The following is a 23,736-nucleotide window of genomic DNA, read 5'->3' as shown; positions in this document are numbered from 1 at the left end:
TCTTTGACAGTCTTAGTGGGCTGAGTTACCTCCGAGCGTCTTCCCGATCGCGGCCCACTCTGATCGTCATAGAGGCAGGGGGCTAGATGCCGTTCCCTCTTCCGGCCCTCTTATTTGGACCTATTAACTAATGCTTAATAAAGATGACCTTAATATAAAGTGTTACCGTCAGGCTAACAGTCCAGATGCCAATTTAACAGTCCAGGGTGAGGGTGAGCCAGCAGACAAATTAAGTAGTTGCATAGCTCCTTACCCCAGTCTCTCTCTCTCTCTCTCTCTCTCTCTGTCTGTTTCTGCTCACAGTCACTCTTGATATTGATCTGCCAGTCAAAGTAATTTTGCAGATCAGGTTTACTGGAGCTGATGAAGGCGCCTGAGTTGTCCGATTACACTGACCTGCTTCTCTAACTCCCTGTACTCCTCTGGCTCCATCACCCCCCCCCATCCTTCCCCCCACACTCACACAGCTGAACCGTTAGATGGGGCGGACTTCCTGGACATCGTAGGCATCCGGAGGAACCAGGCTGGACGCTACGAATGCAAAGCCAGCAACGACGTGGCCCCACCGGACGTCAAATACGTCAACATCATCGTAAACTGTGAGTGCCCAGTGGTTACAGCATCTGGCCGGTCACTGAAAGGTCAGGCCACTTGACAACCATTGCCTCCTGTTGTGCCCTTGAGCAAGGTACTTAACCCCAACCCTAGTTTAAAACGTTAGATAATCTACTGTACTTTACTTTATACGTTTATAATGTGGTGGACAATCCACATTAATTGAATGTACCACTAACAGTTAATGGAGGCTTTAGCCTACATGACTAGTTTCCAGCTGTAGTCCCCAGCCAGATCGATACATCTTTTCCAGCATCGTCATCAATATCTAGCTCTAGCTCATCTAGTTGATTGATATGCTAGTTAGAGGATAGAGCAAGCGTACATATACTGTCAAAAGTTCCAGATAGGACAAATAGTTCCAGATAAGTCACAAATGGTTCTGCAGTATGTAGCACCCTTCATATGGAGAGCAGGGGTTGCTGGACTGACTGTCTGAAGGTGTGTGACGCTGACCTGTGTCTGCACCCCCCCCCCCCCCCACACACACACAGACCCTCCTGCCATCAAGACCGCCAAGAGCTCGGAGACCCAGGTGGGCCGCATGGGGGTGCTGCAGTGTGAGGCCGTCGCCGTGCCAACGCCAGAGTTTGAGTGGTACAGAGACGACAAGAGGTGGGGACCAGAGTTCAAGATGAGATAAGATAACACTTGATTAATCAAGATGAGATAAGATAACACTTGATTAATCAAGGGGAGATAAGATAGCACTTGATTAATCAAGATGAGATAAGATAACACTTGATTAATCAAGAAGAGATAAGATAACACTTGATTAATCAAGAGGAGATAAGATAACACTTGATTAATCAAGATGAGATAAGATAACACTTGATTAATCAAGATGAGATCAGATAACACTTGATTAATCAAGAAGAGATTAGATAACACTTGATTAATCAAGAAGAGATTAGATAACACTTGATTAATCAAGACGAGATAAGATAACACTTGATTAATCAAGATGAAATAAGATAACACTTGATTAATCAAGATGAGATAAGATAACATTTGATTAATAAAGATGAGATAAGATAACACTTGATTAATCAAGATGAGATAAGATAACACTTGATTAATCAAGATGAGATCAGATAACACTTGATTAATCCCCATGGGGAAGGGAGTGGATTTGGTTGTTACAGCAGCAGAGAATAACAGATACAAAAAAAGCAGAGAAAAAATTCCACAGTGTCTCCATGGTATCGCGCAGTGAGTTTGTTAATTAACATGTTAAAAAGGTATGTTTTAATATCTCGCTTAAAAATGACCACTGTCTCAGACATTCTCAGGTCCTCTGGCAGGGTGTTCTAAAGGCTGGGGGCATACGAACTAAAAGCTGCCTCCCCATGCCTCTTAGTCCTGGCTCTAGGGACCATTAAAAGCTCAGTGCCAGAGGACCCGAGGGACCTACTGGGTATATTTTAAAAGCATATCTGATATGTATTTAGGTGCTTTATTATGTAATGACTTAAAGACTAATAAAATAATCTTAAAATGTAGTCTAAAACTGACAGGTAACTAGTGCAGTGATTTTAAAATGAAAAGAATTTTGAATCAGATGGAGTTGACAAATCGCTTTTTTTGGTACAGTAGGCCAGACAGGAGAGCATTACACAATAGTCCAACCTGCTAGTAAAAAAAAGCACGTATTAGTCTTTCAGTGTCAGTCTGGGAAAGGAAAGGTTTCACCTTGGCAAAGTTTCTCAGGTGATAAACGGTTCATGTCACATTCTTTATATGGGCCTCAAAGCTAAGATCAGAGTCCAGCACAACACCTAAGCTTCTGGCCTGGCATTTCATATTCAGTGACAGCGTTTTTAAGATAGTCTCTCTCTCTTTCACCTTTTACACCTATGATCAATATTTCAGTTTTGTCTGGTTTAACTGAAGTGTATTGTTATGTGGTATACTGTAGTCTTGACTATGGACAAGCAGTTGTATCCGGCGTTTAGACACGATATAAGAGGTGTAAGAGACCCGTGCTGTAGCTCTGCTTAGAAGAAGCTCCCATGTGTTTATCCAGTCCTTCTGTTAGGGTCGGGGGGGGATGTGTGGGGCACTAAGGGCAAATGTGTAATTTGCCCTGAGTACCCTCATGCGCAAAATGTAAATTGTAAAATGGACTTTCACGATGTATATATATGCAGGAAGGAAGGAAACCAATTTCACTGCCACATCCAATCAGAGGACACTCGTTGAGGTGGGAACCGTGATGGTATTCAAAGAAATGACATCGCACCCTCTCCCTTTAACACTTGTCTGGTAGCGGGCAGGGAATGGCCTGGTCGTGATGGCTCAGCGGCTGGGTAAGACAGGCAGTTGGCTGGTGCTCTGATGGTTCTGAGTGCTGCTCATGACCAGGAAATTGTCTCAATGAGGAGTCATTCCATTTCAGCCGCTGAGAAAAACAGTTTGCACTATCTACGATTTGATCACTGAAGTCAACTTGCAGCTAAGTTTGAGATTTATGTTATTTTAGATATTACAGTATTATCTTGTTTCACCCCATTTGTCTCTGTTGTTTTTGTCCTTGTCGGTGTTTGGTTGGGTTCTAGAAGCTTCTACACCTCGGGGAGGGGCTGTGGTGGGGGGGTGAGGGGCTGTGGTGGGGGGGTCAGGGGCTGTGGTGGGGAGGTCAGGAGCTGTGGTGGGGGGGGGGGGGGGGGGTTCAAGGCTGCAGACTCCCCAGCAGTCACTAGGTAGTGGTGGACGGATCTCAGTCCTACAGGACGTACATCCTGCCGTTCTACCCCCCACCCAGGGCATGGGGGCAGCCCCCCCCCCTCCCCTTCCAGCCCCTCTGCCAAGCTCTTAGACCAAGACAGGGCTCATGAGGAGAGTACAGCTCCAGTGGACACACCCCTGGACTGAACACAGCTCGACTAGACTGGTTACACACCTGGACTTAACACAGCTCGACCAGACTGGTCACACACCTGGACTTAACACAGCTCAACTAGGCTGGTCACAACCCTGGACTTAACTCAGCCAGGCTGGACAGATTTTGGGGGGGAGGTGGGGTGGGGTGGGGGGGGCGATGCACTCTCCATGCTTTCATTTGACACCTGAATGTTCTGGTGTATTAAAGAGACACCAGGTGTAAATTAGAGAGATACCATTACCAGGCATGTATTAGAGAGATACTAGGCGTGTATTACAGAGATACCAGGTACTAAAGGGATACTGTACAAGTCGAAAGATTGAGGGCAAAGCCTACACATACAGTAAGTTTTATGAGCAAGCCTAGTCCGTGTGCAGGAAACCTCTTTTGATTTGTTCCTGCTACAGATCATTAAAGAAGGACTCCAGGCGCCGTCTGCAAGCAGCCGTTTCTTCATTTATCCACAACGACTTCTTCCATGTCCTTTTCCTCCTCCGCTGCTCTCCACAGAAATCTCTGTGTTGATTTAATATGTACCAACAGCCTCCAGTCACCGCTGACCTGTTCAGCCGTTGTCCCGCTGGTAGCCTACTTTAGATGCAGCCAGGTGCTGTAGAAGCAGACGTTTCTCGTGTGTTGACTGGCCTCCTGTCTCCCTCTCACATGAACCAGCCTCCTCCACTAACACCCACCCCTCCTCCTCCGCCTACTCCACATCCTCATCCTTCCCACTTAGCCCTCTTAAGGGCTAGGTCAGATTGATAAAATCAGGTATAGGGTTAAAGAACAGCATTGTAAGTATTCGCCCACTCACCTGGTTCAGTAGAGCAATGCCGCCCCCTGGTGGTGGAAACCGGGGTTGCAGTGGAACATTCAGATTTTTCGACCATCCACGGGCAGGTGCGAGGAGAGTGGGAATTTACATAGTTTTGATGCGCTGCCAAATACCGAGTTAAGCTCCTGTTTATCAGAGTTCTGAACAACAACTTTAGCTGCTTATTTGCATGTATTTTAATGCATTAAGCACATGCAGCTCTAAATAGGGCTCCATATAAGAAAAGGTGGAGCAAGGTTTGATGGTCAATTCCCCACCACTAAAGGAAATCAATCTGGTTCTTTTGATTTTTCAACTATGAAGCTTCAACCCTGGACATTAACAGACAGACAAACACAGAGCTGCTAACTCTATATTCCGCTCACAAAAACAATCACCCGCCACCATCTGGCCTGATGCTCCCTGCTCAGTTCACCTGGACCTAGTATTTTCCCCACTTAAGCCACTATACCTACTCCTGGTCTTACCCCTGGATGAGGTCCTACTCCTGGTCTTACCCCTGGATGAGGTCCTACTCCTGGTCTTACCCCTGGATGAGGTCCTACTCTTGGTCTTACCCCTGGATGAGGTCCTACTCCTGGTCTTACTCCTGGATGACATCCTACTACTGGTTTTACCCCTGGATGAGGTCCTACTCCTGGTCTTACCCCTGGAGGAGGTCTTCCTCCTGGTCTTACCCCTGGATGACATCCTACTCCTGGTCTTGCCCCTGGATGAGGTCCTACTCTTGGTCTTACCCCTGGATGAGGTCCTACTCCTGGTCTTACCCCTGGAGGAGGTCCTACTCCTGGTCTTACCCCTGGATGAGGTCCTACTCCTGGTCTTACCCCTGGATGAGGTCCTACTCCTGGTCTTACCCCTGGAGGAGGTCCTACTCCTGGTCTTACCCCTGGAGGAGTGCTGTGGCCTGTGTGGCCCACTAAAGTCTCCCTCCTCTTTCTCCAGACCTCTCTCTTTCTCTCTCTCTCTTCTTATATAGCAGCCAGCTGGGGAACAAGGTCCCTGGTTCGATCCCAGCTCCCGATAGTGTGCGGAAGAGTACTGTCACCTCACAGGGAGAAGGTCTCTGGGCCTCTCTGTGCTGAGTTTGAATGTTCTACCTGTTTTGGCGAGGGTTTCCTCCCAAAGAACCCAATACGGAAAACATATAGACGAACAGATGGTCTTCAATCCGGTCCCTGACCAGAACTTGGACTGAGCACTTGGACTTGGTCCCCGGGCGCCATGAACGATGGCTACCCACTGCTCCTGGCTGCCCCTGGAGGAAGATGGCTTGGATGGGAGAAATGCAGGGAACACTTTCCACCAGCGACCCCTGATTGCATGTGTGTTGTGTGTGTTATGTGTTGCCGCTCACGTGTGTAATAGCGTCACTTGCCGTGTGGTGAATTAAAGACCCCTTGAGGGTCCCCCTCTCCCTCTCTTTCTCCAGATCTCTCTCTCTCTCACACACACACACACACACACACACACACACACACACACCTCACCCCTGGCCCGTCTATCAAATTGTCCTTGTAAGGAACTCTCAGCACTCAGCACTTAACTTCCAGTTCCCCAGCGAGGCTGATTATGCTGTCTCTTGTGATGTGCACTTTCCTTTTTATGCTAATTCTTCATCTGGTGGAGTGTGTCAGCATAACCCCCTTCCCCCTCAATCTTCGATGGACATTTTGGAACTGGATCAAACCAGAAGCCTTTCAAAAAACATTCTGTATTTAGATTTATTTCTGGCATATAACAACTAGATGCCATTGTGTGTGCTGTTGTTATCATAATGCATTCTAAACCATGTTAGTTGTTATACGCAGTGGTATGCATGGTATTTATGTCCGCTGAAGTCAGCAAATCCTATTGATTTATTCCATCTAATCCATCAGAGTAATGCAAGGATGACGTGCGTGCGTTCTTAAGTCTGCTGGCAAGAAAGATTCTTTATTCTAGGCATAATTCTAGGGGAACGTAAAGGAACATTCAAGGTCCTTGTTTCGAACTACAGTTCTTAAAGAGACCGTCACTGGTGCAGAGCAGCAGAGTGACTCAGCTGTGGTTTTCTTATTATGAGCTTTTCAAAAGGACCCTGCTGCTGGAGTGTGGACCCCTGCTGTAGTAGTATCTTGTGAACCAGCCACTGCGGGGCCCCAGTGTCCAGGACCGGGGCCGTCTCTGAGGCCTAGATATGGTCTCCTCCAGTCCCCCCACCCCCCCCCTCCCCTAGACTAGCATCCCACTCATCCACAGCATACCCCTAGTCTAGACTGTTTCAGGCAAAGGTTTCCAATCCTGAGCTGCCAAGGTGAAAAGAACATGTGCGACATACAGTACCATAGATCAACAGAGCTAACAGTACAAAACATGTCAAAGCTGAGAATGCTGGAGAACCTTGTCAGTGCAAAGGTCACTTAAGAGTCCTGGCGCTCGTGGGCTTTTCACAACTCTTAATATTTCAATGTAAAACGTTTTTGTATTAAATACAGTTGTTTAGAAAGGAGATGCACTTGTGAGTTCTGGCGACTAGTGGTACTAAATGACTGTAATGTAATATAATGTAATGTAAAGCATGTGCTATTAGTGTGATGTCCAGTGTGTGTCTGACCCTCCTCCTCCAGGCTATCCAACGCCCAGGGAATCAGTATCCAGATCGTAGGAACCACCACCGTCTTGATGATCTCCAACGTTACAGAAGAGGATTATGGGAACTATACTTGTGTGGCCACCAACAGACTGGGTGTCCAGAACGCAAGCCTCTTCCTCTATAGTAAGTCACATGACCTCCTCTGTTGTTCTGATGTCCTGTACTGTTTGACAGATCCTGTCTATTTGAAACCCGTTCGTTTTGTCATGCCCAGGGTGGGATTAGAACCCCGATCTTCAACTTGGGAGGCAGACGCGCTGACAGTCCCTCCAAGAGGGACGTCCCTATTAGCTCAACTGCCTCCCAAGCAGAACAGTTGCGCCCCGGGTCACGGCACCATTGAAAACCATTTATTTCGGGCATGCCTAGAGCAGGATTAGAACCCGCATCTCCCGCTAAGGAGATGTATTATGTATTATATGTAACCATGTATTATTTAACCTCACTAACAAGATTGTCACAACCAACTGCCTGGGCGTCCAGAACGATAGCCTTTTCCTTTATAGCGAGTCACATGACCTCTCATCCCATAGGATAAGCCCTAGCCTAGCCTACAGTATAGACTAGGCCATGTATTGAAACCAACCCTGTACTAACTTCCTCCAGTTTAGTGAGGATGTGTCATATATAGCAATTGTTTGTTCTGACCACTAGATGTCTCCCACGAGCATCAATGAAGTCCTGCAGTAGCTGCTCATATGATCTGCAGTGAGAGAGAGGACTGCTGTCTCAAGGCATATTCAGTTAATGTTTATCACCTAATGCTTATACCTCCTGCCTCTCTGTCTCTCTCTCTCTCTCTGTCTTTCTCTCTGTCTCTCTCTGTGTGTCTCTCTCTGTCTTTCTCTCTCTCTTTCTTGATCTCTGTCTTTTTCTCTTTCTCTCTCTCTTTCTTTCTCTGTCTCTCTCGCCCTCTCTCTGTCTCTCTCTCTCTCTCTCTCTGTCTCTCTCTCTCTCTCTCTGTATCTCTCTGTATCTCTCTGTATCTCTCTGTTTGTCTCTTGCTCTCTCTCTCTCTCTCTCTCTCTCTCTCTCTCTCTCTCTCTCTCTCTCTCTCTCTCTCCCTGTAGGACCTGGGACTGGTCGTGATATCAACGGCTCAGCTTGTGTATGCCAGTCACTGTGGCTTCTCCTAGCCTCCATGGTCTGCCTTCTGTTCAAGTGTTAATAACACCACCTCTACCGCCCACCATCACTCTGTTAATACTGCGTCATTACTACCTTATTACTGCGTTATTACACCCAGACTGTTTGCATTATGTAACAAGAACCCTTGGCGTGCTCTGATGAGCCACATAGATATTAAAACGATTAGAAAGTGGGCCAATTATTAATAAGTTTAGTAACAACAGAATAGAGAAATGTGGCAGTTGGAATACACAGCTCTTTCTAAGAAACAGTTATTATTATTGTTGTTATGACTATGATTGCAGTTTGACCATGCAGCTGAAACCTTCTGCTTTGTGCTGTCATCTGTTGTTTTGGGTGGGGGTTGGGTGGGTGTGTATGTCCTTCTTTCAGTCCATATTAAGAAAAGAGCAGGGATTTCAGATCTAGAGCTACAATCACTCTAAGCTTTATAAAGAAGCGCTGAATGGTGTTTAAAAAGTTCCTGCTCCTTCCATAAGTACATTACCACTTGTATTGTTAGACGTGAAGGTCCATGTAACCAGTGCATTATCCAGCAGCAAGCATCTGCCAAATAAGAAAACCAGAAAAGCATAGATCTGAGACTTAATACCTACTTATAGAGACCAGTGATACAGACAGTGAGCAACTGACCGTGTGAGTGTAGATAACGTGCCAGCTTAAGCTTGGTGTTCGCTTGACCGATATCAGTCGAAAGCCTCAGAAACAGCACCCAGCATCAGAACACAACACCCCTGGCCACGTGCGAGTGACCCTACCCACGTCCCCGTAGCTTCAGCTGTCTGTGTTGTCACCATACGGCCGAGAGCTAGGGAGCACAGGGGTCAGATGCTCAGCAGCCATGTCCAGCATCCTGACCCTCTCATCTGTACTGCATCAGAGAGGAGAACACACTCTCCTCTCAGGACTCGGCATCAATTCAAATAAAAAAGAGGAAGTATTGAAGCGTACTGTACATAGTAAAATTTTGTATTTCTCTACGATAAAAAATAAATACTTGTTCCACCACTGTAACAAGAGAAATAGCAATGATTGTTACAGTGTAGGTTTGCTTGTCCTGTACAATTACAAACCAACAATACGCTGTGCAGTTTCTCTGAGGCAGACTGTATCCAAATTCATATACAGTAAATTCATATAAACCATATATATTTGCTTTTTTTCCAGTTTGTCTAACTTTCTCTGCTATGTTTTGGATGTTCTGACATACCACATTCTACTGCTGGAATTTGGATAGAAATGTATGACACCAGTGAATGACCTTTCCTTTTGTTTCTTGTTTTAAAAGGTGCGCGTGTTTTCATATGAGATTATACCTGTATGGAAATTCATAATATATGGACTTTTCTTTATTTTTGTTCAATCATTTACAGCTCAATGGTGTATATATATACTTGAATCAAATGTCCTTATATAAAAAAGAAAAATTTAATGTGTCCATGTTTCTAAAATAGGGTTAGTAATTTGTTGAAGATTAACTTGTAGATCTCCGTTGGTGCGGCACCCTGTGGCCCCATGTAAGTGACGACCACTAGCAAAGTCATGTTTTTAAAAAAGGGTTTCATATAAAGGTAATGTTGTGCATTTATTGTACTTTTCAAATGAGGTGTTGGAGTCTGAGCGCTTGTGATATTTGATCTGTCACCCCATGACAGTGTTTCAGTAAGTGGGACCACTTCAGGACAGAGATTGTAATCTGAGAGGACTATGAACTGTAAACACTTCCTGTCTGACTTGTCAAGATCAACAAACCCTAGACCAGGCAGAGCCACTGATTAACACTGAATGACACATCAGTGGTGCTTTACCGGCCGACACTAGACACAGTAATATTATGTAAACCTGTAATTAACCCTCACTGAAATCTCATCAACCTCTTCATCATTAAAAGATGGTACACACCAACAGTTCTCATCGTACCTGCTTTCACACAGTGGATGTGTGGGTTCGTCAGTCTAGCTAGTCTCCACCTACCGTCCAATCAGAGTAATGATGACAGCATTTCGCAGCTATGGAGAGCCTCTGTATGAACTAGCTCTGGGTGTTCATGGCCCATAGACACTGGCATCTTCATGCTCATATAAGGAAAAACGTTAGAGACAACAGTCTTTTGAAGACATGTAGACTACTGTATGATTATTCTGTGAGCTTTCATGTGCTGCTAGATGAAACAGTTTTGGAGCTTCAACGCAGTACAGTATTGTACAGTACTGTAGATGTTTTTGTCTAGCGGACACCAAACTTCCTCACTGGTGTTTCCCTCAAACCACCAAAATGGCAGCGTCTAGCTGCATGTCTCCAAACGCTGCCTTCTGACAGCGTGGTGAGGGATGTCAGGTGACGCTCAATGTTTGTATGTCCGGGAGGGTGTGTACAAGTACACCGTTGTGCAAAGTACTAAATACAGTATTACTGTTGACTCATAGACCATACTGGATCAACTGCAACAGTTTGTCCAACATAGCCAACCACAGGTCAAAGAAGGCTGGCCTTATGGCGATCGACAGCATCCTTAGCCAATGAGCCGTCAGAGGTGTAAGGCCTTTACAAGAAGTGTTCCATACCTATGCATCCATTAACTGACCCCGGAGGAGTAGTGAGGGCATCTGAAGGGTGCTGCGGACCTGGAGACCTAGATTACTAACGACGGACACCATCCTGTCGTTGCTGTACAAAATTAGCAAATGTGTGCTTCTCAGTTTCTCTGGCTTATTTCAGCGCATTAAAAGAGTTAGCTACAGTACTTGATGCAACATTCTACAATACACCACTCTTTTCCATTGGCCACAAGCTACCCATTGATCTTCTCCAGCAAGCTATGTAGTTACATTAGTAACTGTCCATGACCTTGAATATGTTCTCCACATGTATATAAAATGTTTTTAGAATATTTTTGAGTTGACCGACCCATCCATGAGTTCACCTGTTGATAGCTCAACTGTCAGAACTTCAAACAAGGGAATTTCATTTTATTCTCCTGTGTGTTACAACAATTGTGTTCCCTGGAACAAAGATACAATCATTACAAACAATTATGTCACGTTTTCTATTTCCTTTCATTGATGGTATAGCATTTCTCGCGGTTGGTTTCTAAAAATGGTATGTGAAAGGTGTAGCCTACAAGAAAAATGTTGAAGACAAAAAATAAAACTTGTTTGAATTCAATGTTCTGTATTTGAATGTGGATTGATATGTTGGTGAGTAACCTTTTTTGAGAGAAAGCTTGAACCACACAGTATCTTAAAACTGTGTTAGTCGCCATGTAATGCAAATAAAATAATATATGTATTGTTAATTCTCTTTTGAGAAAAATGTGTCCAACTACATTTGTGGAAAGTTTCTAAATCTGAACAAAATATTGAACGTGTTTTGCTGAGGGTTGTTGAGCTGGCCTTCAGAAAAAGGTAAGTCTGGTATGAGATGACAGTGGGTTAAAGTGGGTATCTTTAAATACTGTATACTGTAGCTGTAGTGGTTACGCCCACAGCTGCAGTGCATGGCCTGTCCACTTGATGGCGCCTGTTTTCATCAAGACATGCAAGGTATTGAGAGACAGATGAACTGTAGTCTCTCTCCAGACTCAATATAATATCAAATTGAATCACTGCGCTCCGCATACTACATAATAGAGTCTGTGCCACTTCACCGCCCGAGCTGGCGTTATGAGGGCGTATCGACGGTTCAAAATTGAAAAAGTGACAGGTCCTAGCAGCAAATGAGAGACACTAACCCATGTTATATGGGCGGGGCATATCTATGTGTGGGAACGCCTGATCGTGAAAGTCGTTACTGATTGGTGTCGCAGAGATTCCTGCGAAACCAATGAAGTGGCAGGATTTGAACACCAGATTTTTGAATGAAGTGTCTCAGACCCATAGAGAGATCTGCAGCATGCAGTAACGTAGCTAGCGTAGCTTACATAGTGTATCAGCGAAAGAACTCTCATGGGTCTGGTGTTGAGACTAGATGAACTACTGTATAATGAAGGAAGACATTGACAATTATGTGGAAGGAATGGAATGTTTCTAAATCCATGGAGTATGAGAAAGAACCCATTACAACATAGTAAGCAGTGACATCTAATCTGTTCTGCTTGTGTTGAGGCCAGCTTTCACTTTTTAACTACAGTATGAGGCCCTGGTAAAGGTTAAATACTTCTTCTTTTAACCACACAGGCAAGGCTTTTTATCTGACAGTGTAATAATGTCCACATCTTAGGGTGGTAATTGGCACATTGCTTTATTTTGAAAACAGACATTGAAACCATTATTTTTGTCACTTTTTTAACTCCTTAGATTGAAACTGGACATTGCACTCACTGAAACATTGGAAAAGTTTTTTTTTGTTTGTTTGTTTGTTAAGATTTTTATTTTCTAACATCAGTGCAAGAGTAAATCCAATTTATATCAAACTGTCATCATAACAACACCAAGGACATCAAACAGAAGCCACGTTTCTTTGTTTCTGTGACTGCGAAAAGTTTCTCTCAGTGGAAGAGTTCCCATGCAATTCGTTAGATGGTTCATGCTAATCATTTACAATTTAGAAATAGAATTTTGGTCCTCTAAGGTACATATTATTAACATTATTGTTTTCTTAGTTTTTAATTGTTTATGTTTATCAAGTCATATGAAAAGCCACATCAGACTCCTAGCATTTTTTGTGAGTATGCAAGGGATGGGAAGGAGTGGCTAGTGGGAGAATGTAAACCAAGCTTGAAGAACTCAAGCAACTCAAGCAAAGTCCTGGATTGCGGGGGGGGGGGGGGGGTGGGGGGGTTGGACGAAACATTGTCTTCATCTGACCACTGATTCGCTCACATAGATACAGGAGAACATACCAAATCACACATCATGTCGTAGCTTGAGCCAAGAAACTTCACGTTGGAAACTCCCCCAGCATCAGAAAACCATTGCCACACAAAAAATGACAGACAAATAAAAACAGGCCGTCTTCACATTTGAGAGGCAAAGAGCAACCTTGTAGATTAATTTGTAATCATATGTAAATCATTCTTATTCTATATGTTAAACTTTCTCTTGGTCGTCCTTGGACTCCTCCTCTTCAGCTTGCACTGGGGCGGCAACCTCTGGTTTACTCTCTTCTGCAGCATCTGACCAGGGCAAGAGAAGGAGAGAATGAGAGAGAGAAAGAAAGAGAGAGAGAGAGAGAAAGAATGTTAGGTTTGCTAACAAATAGGCTAATTGTTCTGGAGATAGTGTAGCAGTATAGTAGTAGTAGTAGTAGTAGTAGTAGTAGTAGTAGTAATGGTAGTAGTAGTGTAGTAGTGGTGTAGAGGTGGAATATGTAGAGGTGGGTCGTATGCCCACCTCCCTTGTTCTCTGTAAAGCGCATTGTGTTGCCTCTGTGTATGAAATGCGCTATACAAATAAATCTTTGATTGATTGATTGATTGATTGATTGATTGATTGATTGATTGATTGATTGATTGATTGATTGATTGATTGATTGATTGATAGTAGTAGTAGTAGTGGTAATAGTAGTGTAGTACTAGTGTAGTAGTAATAGTAGTGTAATAGTAGCGTAGTAGTGGAATAGTAGTGTAGTAGTAGTGTAGTAGTAGTGTAATAGTGTAGTAGTAGTGTAGTAGTAGTGTAATAGTAGTGTAGTAGTACTGTAGTAGTGTAATAGTAGTGTAGTAGTAGTGTAATAGTAGTGTAGTAGTAGTGTAGTAGTAGTAGTAGTGTAATAATAGTGTAGTAGTAGTGTAGTAGTGTAATAGTAGTGTAGTAGTAGTGTAGTAGTAGTAGTAGTGTAATAGTAGTGTAGTAGTAGTAGTAGTGTAATAGTAGTGTAGTAGTAGGGTAGTAGTAGTAGTAGTGGTAATAGTAGTGTAGTAGTAGTGTAGTAGTAGTAGTAGTGTAATAGTAGTGTAGTAGTAGTGTAGTAGTAGTAGTAGTGTAGTAGTAGTGTAGTAGTAGTAGTAGTAGTAGTGTAATAGTAGTGTAGTAGTAGTGTAGTAGTAGTAGTAGTAGTGTAGTAGTAGTGTAGTAGTAGTAGCAGTAGTGTAATAGTAGTGTAGTAGTAGTGTAGTAGTAGTGTAGTAGGTCTATCCCTAACGAGTCTGTCTCTGAACCTGCTGAGTGAGGTGCTCCACATGACGCATACTGTAGCTGCATCTTCAACTGTCCTGGGTGTGTATATGTATGTCCTGGGTGTGTATATTTATGTCCTGGGTGTGTATATGTATGTCCTGGGTGTGTATATTTATGTCCTGGGTGTGTATATTTATGTCCTGGGTGTGTATATGTCCTGGGTGTGTATATGTCCTGGGTATGTATATTTATGTCCTGTGTGTGTATATTTATGTCCTGGGTGTGTATATGTATGTCCTGGGTGTGTATATTTATGTCCTGGGTGTGTATATTTAAGTCCTGGGTGAATATATTTATGTCCTGTGTGTGTATATTTATGTCCTGGGTGTGTATATGTATGTCCTGGATGTGTATATTTATGTCCTGGGTGTGTATATTTATGTCCTGGGTGTGTATATGTATGTCCTGGGTGTGTATATGTATGTCCTGGGTGTGTATATTTATGTCCTGGGTGTGTATATTTATGTCCTGGATGTGTATATTTATGTCCTGGATGTGTATATTTATGTCCTGGATGTGTATATTTATGTCCTGGGTGTGTATATTTATGTATGGTTGTGGGGTAAGAACAGAGATAATTCAGTTTTTGGCAACTGAAGAGGCAGATTCCCATTAGCCTGACAGACACAGACAGAGTCTTGTGATCCGTCCTGCCAAGCAAGGCTACTGTAGTCATCACGTCTCAGAAGGGTAACATTTAGGGCGCCTTTTCCAATCAAAGCTAGTGTTCATATTTCATCGAGGTAATGATGTCACCATGACTACATTCCCCATCAATAAGCACAGGATTTGTCTGGGAATGACATCACCGGGCCAGTTCATACCACTGGGAGATGTAGTCTTTTGTCTTGAGTGTGTGTGAGTCATGGCGGATGAGTCATACTAAACCACTTAGTCCTCTACAGGCGATCCATTGTCAGGTTGCAGGTAAAGGCAATGTTGGACATGCAATCATCAATATCACCAGGTTAAAAAAAAAATTAAGATGGTGACTTTTCATAAGTATAATTTCTCATAATTTTAAGTACAGTGTAATGCGTTGGATATGCGTAATTACTCTTTGACAATTGTCTCTAATCTTTAGTTTCAGAAAGTGTAGATCAGATTGACTCATCGTATTTCAAACAATCTAAGATTGGCGCACACCAGTCTACGTTTCCCAAGCCTCCCTCTTTTTCTAAGAGGCTAGTCATCCCTAGTCCTGTTCATCTGCTGACTCTATTGCTAGCTTTCTGATGGTTCGACTGCCGCCAGTCCTCTGCTGGTCGTCTGCTGGTGCCTGCCTGGTCCAGGTGTGTGGAGTGACTTATCCCGACCAGGTGAAATGGTAAATCATGCAGGGAATCGGAGCAGCAGGTTTACATCGAGGTAGCACCCACGGAGGTGTAACTATGACAACAGCCACACAGAGCAGTCTCCGTGACCTAGATTTCCCCGTTCTGTCGGTCAAACCTCCTCCGTACCCCTCTCGTCTGAGAATATCCTCCATGAGTGTGACTCACAGGTCCAAACCCAGACAGCTTCTGCAGGGTTAAGAGGACTGATACAAGTCTTTTACAAGACCGCTTTAGAACTAGGACACCTCTAATGGTGTGAGGATGTTGCATGTTGTATATGGGAGTTCAACTGTGTTCTCTTCAGAGCTAACTGTCCATCATCATTTCAGTATTTCAACACATTAGCTGTCTGGATGAATTATGTCATCGGAAAATATTTAAGATAAAAGAATTGTCCCTTTCCCCGGCCATACAAAGTACCTTGTTTGTCTTGTGATTGGTTGGGCTCCTTGTCATTCGTCTGGCTGGCAGCAGGCACGTCGGCTTCACTGGGCTCCTCCCCCTGGGCGCCACCCTCCCCGTCCGCGCTCTTCTCCGCCCCCTCGGTGGGTGGCGCTGGGGCCTCCTGGCTCTCCCCCTCTTTGGGCTTCTCCTTGGCCTCGCTGGACTCCTCCTTCGGGGGCGCGGAGGGAGCGGCCGCCGCAGGGGCGGGCGCGGCGGGCGCCTCCGCTACAGGCGAGGCGGCCTTGGGGACCGCCGGAGAGGTGGCGACGGGGGCGGGGCTGTTGGCTGGCTTGTCCGCCACGGGGCTTTTGGCTTGGTTCGTCTCCTCCTCCTTCTTCTCAGCGGCGGCCTCCTCCCCTGCCTCCGCGGCCGGGGCGTCGCCTGCCTCCTCCTTCTTCTCCTCCTGCTCCCCTCCCTCTGCTGCCTCCTCCTCTCCTGGGACGGCCGGACTGTCCTCCTTCTCCTCCTCCTCTTCTCCGTCTTTCATCTTTTTCCGGATTATGTGTCCGCGGAAGCTGGCCTGGATTTTGGTGGCCGCCTTGTGGGCCTTGTCTTCTGGTTTATTGCCATCCTGCTCGATCTTCTGGTCCGCCTCCTCGTTCTTCTCAACCTGGGACAGGAGAGGGGGGGGTGGGTCGGGGGGGGGGGGGGGTCAGGGAGGGAGAGGCGTGGCATATTAGAGTAGTCCCACAACAAACTCTCCACAGCTAGAGTAGCGGAGGACAAGAAGACAGCCACTAGAGCTGTCCTACTGTAACTGGAGTAACTAGCCTATGTTACCAAGCTGCATTGCTTAAACTCACTCCTCAGTAGGCCTATAAATACTGCCCACTGTGCCATCGAATCACTAGCTTTTCGGTGGTGTCACTGGCTGAAGCTGTACTTTTGTAAGGTTGTCATGTGTGCAAGTCAGAGGACCCAAGATTAGAACCCAGCGTGGGCAAGTGAGGGTGGAAATGAGCGTCACACTGAACCCTCTGACACACAGTAGCTAGAGTTGCCTACAGCAGCTAGAGTTGTCTTACAGTATAGAGTTAGCCTACAGAGTTAGAGTTGTCCTACAGAGCTAGAGTTGTCTTACAGTATAGAGTTAGCCTACAGAGTTAGAGTTGTCCTACAGAGCTAGAGTTGTCCTACAGTAGCTAGAGTTGTCCTACAGTATAGAGTGAGCCTACAGAACTAGAGTTGCCTACAGTATAGAGTTAGCCTACAGTATAGAGTTGTCCTACAGTATAGAGTTAGCCTACAGCAGCTACAGTTCTCCTAGCTAGAGTTGCCTACAGCAGCTTGAGTTAGTAGCCATAGTTGGCCTACAGGAGGTCGTCAGTGGTTGGGGTTACCCTCGACATCCAAATAAATATCAAGGGGTAGCTACTGAAGAAGGGTTACCAACAGGTGCTGTTCTGGAAGAGACAGAACACGGAGAGAACCTGCGGTGCAACAGGAAGGAGCAGTCAAGTCAGGAAAGAGTGCAGGAGAGAAGAGTAGGATCTGGTTCTGAAGGGTGTCATGGTTTAGGGCATGTGGGGTGGACAGCTATGAGCTTGTGCAGAGTTTTTAAGGAAGGATTAGGATAGGGCGTAGGTTAAGGATGGGGACAGGTGCCAAGACCTGGGTAGACGGCTTTGATATTACCTGTTGTATGTTGGTCCATAGTTGGAGCTGGCCATCTACTAGGATACAGTATAATGACTCATATAAATCTGATGAAAATAAATGGAATTAAATGAGGAAATAAATAGACAAACAAAATTAGTCATACTTGAAATAAATGAATAGATAAACAAATGAATACATTTCACATGACTGTAAAAAGATAAACATTGATCGAAACCAGGCTGATCAGAAATCAACAGAATGAACCTAAGCAAAGCAAACCTCAGTGCCTAAAGAACATTCAGACAACATCAAAGCAAATTAAAGAGGCTGTGATCACAATATGAAATGCCTTTCAGGGAATGTTCCAGGCACTCTCTGTCTTTGAATGGTGCTCACAGGCATTCTTTACTCTGCGTAAATGAACATGAGGTGTAAGAAGTCTTTGTAATTGCAGAAACAGAGTGTGGGGGTAGGGTGTTAGATGAACTGTGTCTACATAATAAACCTTGTGTTTGGAGTCATACTGAATACATCGGATTATTAAATGCTGCAGGCCTTTTAAATTGAGTTCTGTGGTCCTTTTAACAGACAAACATGTTGATTTATTGATTAAGGTGCTGCTGCAACAGCGTTCATCATAGCTGGAACATCCCTGTCTCTCGCCGAGCCAGAGCCAGAACCGTGGGCGCATCTCTCAGAGCAGCAGCTCCTCGACATGCACGGCTACACTCCTCCCAGCCATCAAACGTTACCGTGACAACCGGGAGTGCTAACTCATCACCCAGTCCTCTGTGTACGCTGGCCTGGGGGCTGTGAGAGACGACATGTCGCCATGATTGACATTGCACCTGACCCCCCCCTTCGGGGATCTGGCCAATAGCAGATCATAAATCAGTGCGACTAATCAGGGTGGGGCTCGGTAGGCCATCAGGACGCATTTTGTTCAGGGTCAGACTGTGTGTGCGTGTGTTTAAACACCTTCCACTAACCACTGCATTGGGTTTACAGGCATATAACTGTATTTATGTAGTAATAATGACCCCAGGTTGGGATAATTGAGTGAACAGGAGTGTATAAGCCCAGATAGTGGGTCAGCGAGATGTGAAATGTTCTGTTTGAGGAGGAGGAGGGGAGTGAGTAGCCTATCTTCCTGGCACATCCCTGCGCTCTTAATAAATATGCAAGTCCCCAATGAATCACAGGACATTTATGATGTCTGATCTCATAGGCGAATAGTATTGCCAAAATTTAACCGGAGCACTTACTCTAATAGAATTATGTATGGTAAGCCTGCTTGCTGGGAGTAAGCTTTTACTCATGAGAAAATTGACAGAGAGGTTTGGGAATACTGGTGGGGTTGACATCACTCTCTGGGACCTGCGAGAGGAAACGTCAATGTCCATTTAAGGATGACGTGTGTCTCGTATTGTTTAAATGTAATAGAATACCTTTTAGAACACATCATCCAATTAAATGAAGAAGCTGTAGGTCTGTCCTATCGATTCACCCACAATCTAACCCCAATCAATTGCAGCCTATTACTGTCTGTCCAAAGCTCCCAAATGCCAGTAAGCAAATGAGTCAAACTGTGAACTCTCTTTTAGAAAAGCATTATTGTATGAAAGACATTAAAACGTTCAAATTAGATCTCTCTCTTCAGTGGAACTGATCAGATTTGTCCCTTCCACTTATACTATGTCGATTGAAAGGAGGATATTCGCAAAACGCCTTAATCCCATTTGAATGCCACGTTGTTGTAAGCCCTTATAAGGAGCACTTGACAGAATTTAAACCCATGCACGTGACACTGCAGACTGGATTAAAGAAAACGCACATTGACACACATTCTCATTCATAAAATGAGCACATCCCGGAACTATGATCGCCAGAACGGTATTCCTGTCCTCAGCTGTGGGCTGATTGCCAGTAGATATTACAGAAACGATAGCCATTAAACCTGGATTTATTAAGATTCACCAACAGTGGATAAATCTCTTTCTGTCGGCTCTCTTTGCCAGCCGGTGAGCCTGTGCTCTGCTGTCCATGTGTGGGCTTTGAACCACACCCCAGAGCATCTGTCTGTATGGATGGAGGGATCTATAACCACATCACCAACCCCCCACGCCGCTGCCTACCTACCCTCGGCCTCGTCGCTAGTGTCAGTAGGGGACTTGTCACTGGGGGGATCAGTAGAATTACCACAGACCAGTTCTTCCTAATGCACACACTGGGGTATGTTTAATTTGTCTTTTATTCTGAGTCAGTCAAGCATGAGACTCCTTGTGGATTGGGGGTAAGATGAGGAGAGGAGAGGAGAGGAGAGGAGAGGAGAGGAGAGGAGAGGAGAGGAGAGGAGAGGAGAGGAGAGGAGAGGAGAGGAGAGGAGAGGAGAGGAGAGGAGAGGAGAGGAGAGGAGAGGAGAGGAGAGAGGCGGTGTGTAAGGGCTAAGGTGATATATCTAGTGTGTCAGTGTTGCTATTCTGGCGTCATACTAAACCAGAATAATGAATGCCATTAAAACTGATATTAATCTGAGTAATCAGTATGTGTATAGCATAAAATAATATCAAACAGGATCTTTTTAACATCTAAGGGAATGAAGATGAAGTCTTAATCCCAATATAATAGTAGTCGCAATGTGTAATTTCCAGTTAAATTTGTCCAGAAAAGATCTTGGCAGGCATATAAAGACAAATTAGAAATGTCTAAATATTTAATCCCAGTGTGATTTGAATGTGTGTCTGGTTTTCCACAGACTGTAGAATGTGCAGGGCTGCAGTCTAATGCTGAATCTCTCTCCCTCTTCCTCCCTAGAGCTTCTACCCACACACAGGGCTCTCACACACACACACACACACACACGGCAGAGCAGGGCACCACACCCTTTTATCCAGCTGTCTCCTCCTGCAGGAGAGAGGGGCTCAGGTGGGGGAGTCTTTCTCACACACACGCGCACGCACACACACACGCACACACACACACACACACACACACCAAACACACGCACACACACACACACACACACACACACACACACACACAGAGACTGCCACAGCCCCTCCCTGCATTGCCTTGCTTCTCTCTCCAGACATGGCATTGATGAGCAGTGTTGTGCGATGTTTAGCGGTATCTCTGCAGCAGTAATACCCAGCCGTACGCCGGCGACACTGCTTCCACCACAGCGCCATTAATTCTATTATCCTGCCCTGTCTGCATTTGAACAAAAGACTCACGACCACGACCGCTGGGGCTGGGGGCTGGAGGCCAGAGGCCGGGGGCTGGGGGCTGGGGGCTAGAGGCTGGGGGCCGGAGGTTGTGGGCTAGAGGCTGGGGGCCGGAGGTTGGGGGCTGGGGGCTAGAGGCTGGGGGCCGGAGGTTGGGGGCTGGGGGCTAGAGGCTGGGGGCCGGAGGTTGGGGGCTGGGGGCTGGAGGTTGGGGGCTGGAGGCTGGAGGCTGAAGGCTGTGGCTCTCAAGGAGAAGCAGATCTCTGTTGCCCAACACCAAGCCCACAGCCAAACCTCTTGTAATGCTGTCTTGTACCAAGTTCCCTGCTCATCCACCAGTAAAACCCACAGACTTCACTCTGTTCCGTCCCTGAAGAGCGTGACGAGGCGGAGCCCCGGACGGAGGCCGGCCTCTCTGCGGGGGACGGAGGCTGGCCTCTCTGCGGGGGACGGGCTGCGCTGCTGGAGACGGCGGCAGCATGCGAACACGCGGCGGGGGGGATTCTCATGCAGATCACGCACTCGCTCACACGCTGGTGGCCTCGCCTACTTCTGTGGAACGCGTAGACTGACTTCCCGTCCGAGCGGGCCCGCCCCCCGGTCCACCTGTCTGCCTGCTCGTCTAGGTACCGACCTTCAGACCTGACGGCTCGCCTGGCCCACCCAAGATGCCCTCCTAGCAGCCTGCCGACCTAACTGCCCCCATGCCTGTCTCCTCCTTTCCTTCCTAGCATCCTTTCCTGTAGACTACCGGTCCATCCTGGCTACCTCACCTGCCAAGCTTCATTTGTAATCGACCTGTCTGTCCTGCCCTGTCTCTCTCTCTACCTTGTCTGTCTCTCTCTCTACCCTGCCTGTCTCTCTCTCTCTACCCTGTCCTGCCTGTCTCTCTACCCTGTCTGTCTCTCTCTACCCTGCCTGTCACTCTCTCTAGCATGCCTGTCACTCTCTCTAGCCTGCCTGTCTCTCTACCCTGTCTGTCTCTCTCTATCCTGTCTCTCTCTCTCTACCCTGTATGTCTCTCTACCCTGTATGTCTCTCTACCCTGCCCGTCTCTCTCTACCTGCCTGTCTCTCTACCCTGTCTGTCTTTCTACCCTGTATGTCTCTCTACCCTGTATGTCTCTCTACGCTGCCCGTCTCTCTCTACCCTGCGTCTCTCTCTACCCTGCGTGTCTCTCTACCCTGCCCTGCCAGGCTTCCTAAGCAGAGCTGATATGACTCATCCAGGCTGACATTTAAGCAGCAATCAGGAGCTGCTGGAATCCAGTGTTTTATGGGGTAGAAAAAACCCTGATCAGACAGGGACGCCCTGTGCCTATCACAGTCAGATCAGCAAGACAGCTGCTTAAAACACACACACACACACACACACACACACACACACACACACACACACACCTTTATTTTCTCAGATGGAACAACTTGTGAGTCAAGACACTGTGTATTCCTAAAAAAAAAAAAAACAGGAGGAACTTCACAGGTGTGTCTCCAGACAGTAAATGTACCCTTAACCCAGGAGTGATGATGATGATGATGATAATCCCTTTAAGGCGCTATTGTCCCCAGAGACCCCGACCACCACCACCGCCGCCGCCGCCTCGCAGACACGCCTCACCCCACCCTTTTTCTCTCAGGGGGATAGTTCTCCCTCTATCTGCGCCGACCACACCAACGTACACCGCAATACGATGTTCAAGGCATCAATTAAACAATTCACTAAGAAACGGCCTGAAGATAATTAACGGGAATCTGTCTCGTTAAGGACGCAGCGAGATAATGTCACTCAGCTTGAAAATCGGGGTGTGAACCGCATGCCTCCGTAGTCACGGCGGTGATTACGGTCCAGAGCCGCGGCCGGTCACTGCTGAATATCAGTCATCTCTCGGCTTTTGTGAGTGGTGGGTAGGCGGGCGGCTGACAGGAGAGCTCTGTCTGCTCTGTCTGCTCTGTCTGCTCTGTCTGCTCTGTCTGCTCTGTCTGCAGTCACAGCGCGAGGACGACAGGAAGGTATTGTGGCTCCGTCCATTCATGCAGCATAATCACATTAGCAAGGCGTGTCACTCGCGCTGGATAGACTTCAAACGAGTCAAAGAGTCAGGGAAATTAATACCCACAAATCCTGCTGGCTCTCCCCCCGAACCCTCCCACACTAGTAATTAACCCCAAAGTTATCATTTTAGACACCAAAGAGTATGAATTAGAATATAGATTATTTTTTTTAAAGCTATTTACCGGTTTAGTTCTTCTTATGCAGCACAGCATAGTGGTAGTATCCTTTATGTTCTCTTTCTTTCTTCCTTTAAGTCCCTTACTCTTCTTCTTCTTCTTCTTCTTCTTCTTCTTCTTCTTCTTCTTCTTCTTCTTCTTCTTCTTCTTCTTCTTCTCTCTCTCTCCCTCTCTCTCCCTCTCTCTCTCTCTCTCTCTCTCGCTCGCGCTCTTGCACACACTCGCTGGCTGTTTCAGCGGCAGAGACGCTCAGTGGGTTTTACTCATCACAATCTGCACACACACGCGCACACACGGTCTGTTTGCTCGCACCTCTCTCGGACTCGCTTCCTAACAATGACTACAAGCCCACCCTTTAAACCCCTCCTTCCCCTTACACCCACCCCTCCTCCTCCCCCTCCTCCCTCCCCTCCCCTCTCACACCGATCGACACCCCCTCCTCCTCCTCCTCCTCCTCTCTTCAGTGAAGAGCCGACCTCGAGCACTCCTCCCTCCCCCATCTCTCTCCATCCCTCCTCCTCCCCCCCTCTCTCCATCCCTCCTCCTCCCCCATCTCCATCCCTCCTCCTCCCCCTCTCTCTCTCTCCATCTTTCCTCCTCCCCCTCCCTCTCTCTGTCGTAAGGAGGCGCGGCCCCACCCTAAGACTCCACTTCCCCTCAGCCTCGGATC

General features: G+C 46.3%; 2 protein-coding genes across 3 annotated transcripts in view; one reads left to right on the top strand and one right to left on the bottom strand.

Annotated features, from left to right (window-relative positions):
* lsamp (limbic system associated membrane protein) overlaps positions 1 to 8,430 on the top strand; it is a gene marked incomplete at its 5' end in the record, with an annotated part of 285,984 nt that extends 277,554 nt beyond the window's left edge. For both annotated transcript variants that reach the window (XM_084439149.1, XM_084439148.1), the window contains 4 exons: positions 468 to 599; positions 1,110 to 1,230; positions 6,944 to 7,092; positions 8,040 to 8,430. In XM_084439149.1, the coding sequence (XP_084295275.1) occupies positions 468 to 599; positions 1,110 to 1,230; positions 6,944 to 7,092; positions 8,040 to 8,137 (500 nt within the window). In that variant the 3' untranslated portion in view covers positions 8,138 to 8,430. The remainder of the gene's footprint in view (positions 1 to 467; positions 600 to 1,109; positions 1,231 to 6,943; positions 7,093 to 8,039) is intronic.
* Positions 8,431 to 13,145: 4,715 nt separating this feature from the next.
* gap43 (growth associated protein 43) lies at positions 13,146 to 23,162 on the bottom strand (the record flags this gene model as incomplete). Its single annotated transcript, XM_084461408.1, has 3 exons — positions 23,073 to 23,162; positions 15,992 to 16,625; positions 13,146 to 13,231 (listed from the first exon to the last, which is right to left on the bottom strand). The coding sequence occupies exons 1-3, from the start codon at positions 23,100 to 23,102 to the stop codon at positions 13,146 to 13,148; spliced, it is 750 nt and encodes a 249-aa protein (XP_084317534.1). The 5' UTR covers positions 23,103 to 23,162.
* Positions 23,163 to 23,736: the final 574 nt, after the last annotated feature.

Source organism: Borostomias antarcticus (assembly GCF_949987555.1).
Source record: "Borostomias antarcticus genome assembly, chromosome: 1".
Taxonomy (NCBI): domain Eukaryota; kingdom Metazoa; phylum Chordata; class Actinopteri; order Stomiiformes; family Stomiidae; genus Borostomias; species Borostomias antarcticus.
This window is presented reverse-complemented; position numbering and strand designations above follow the sequence as displayed.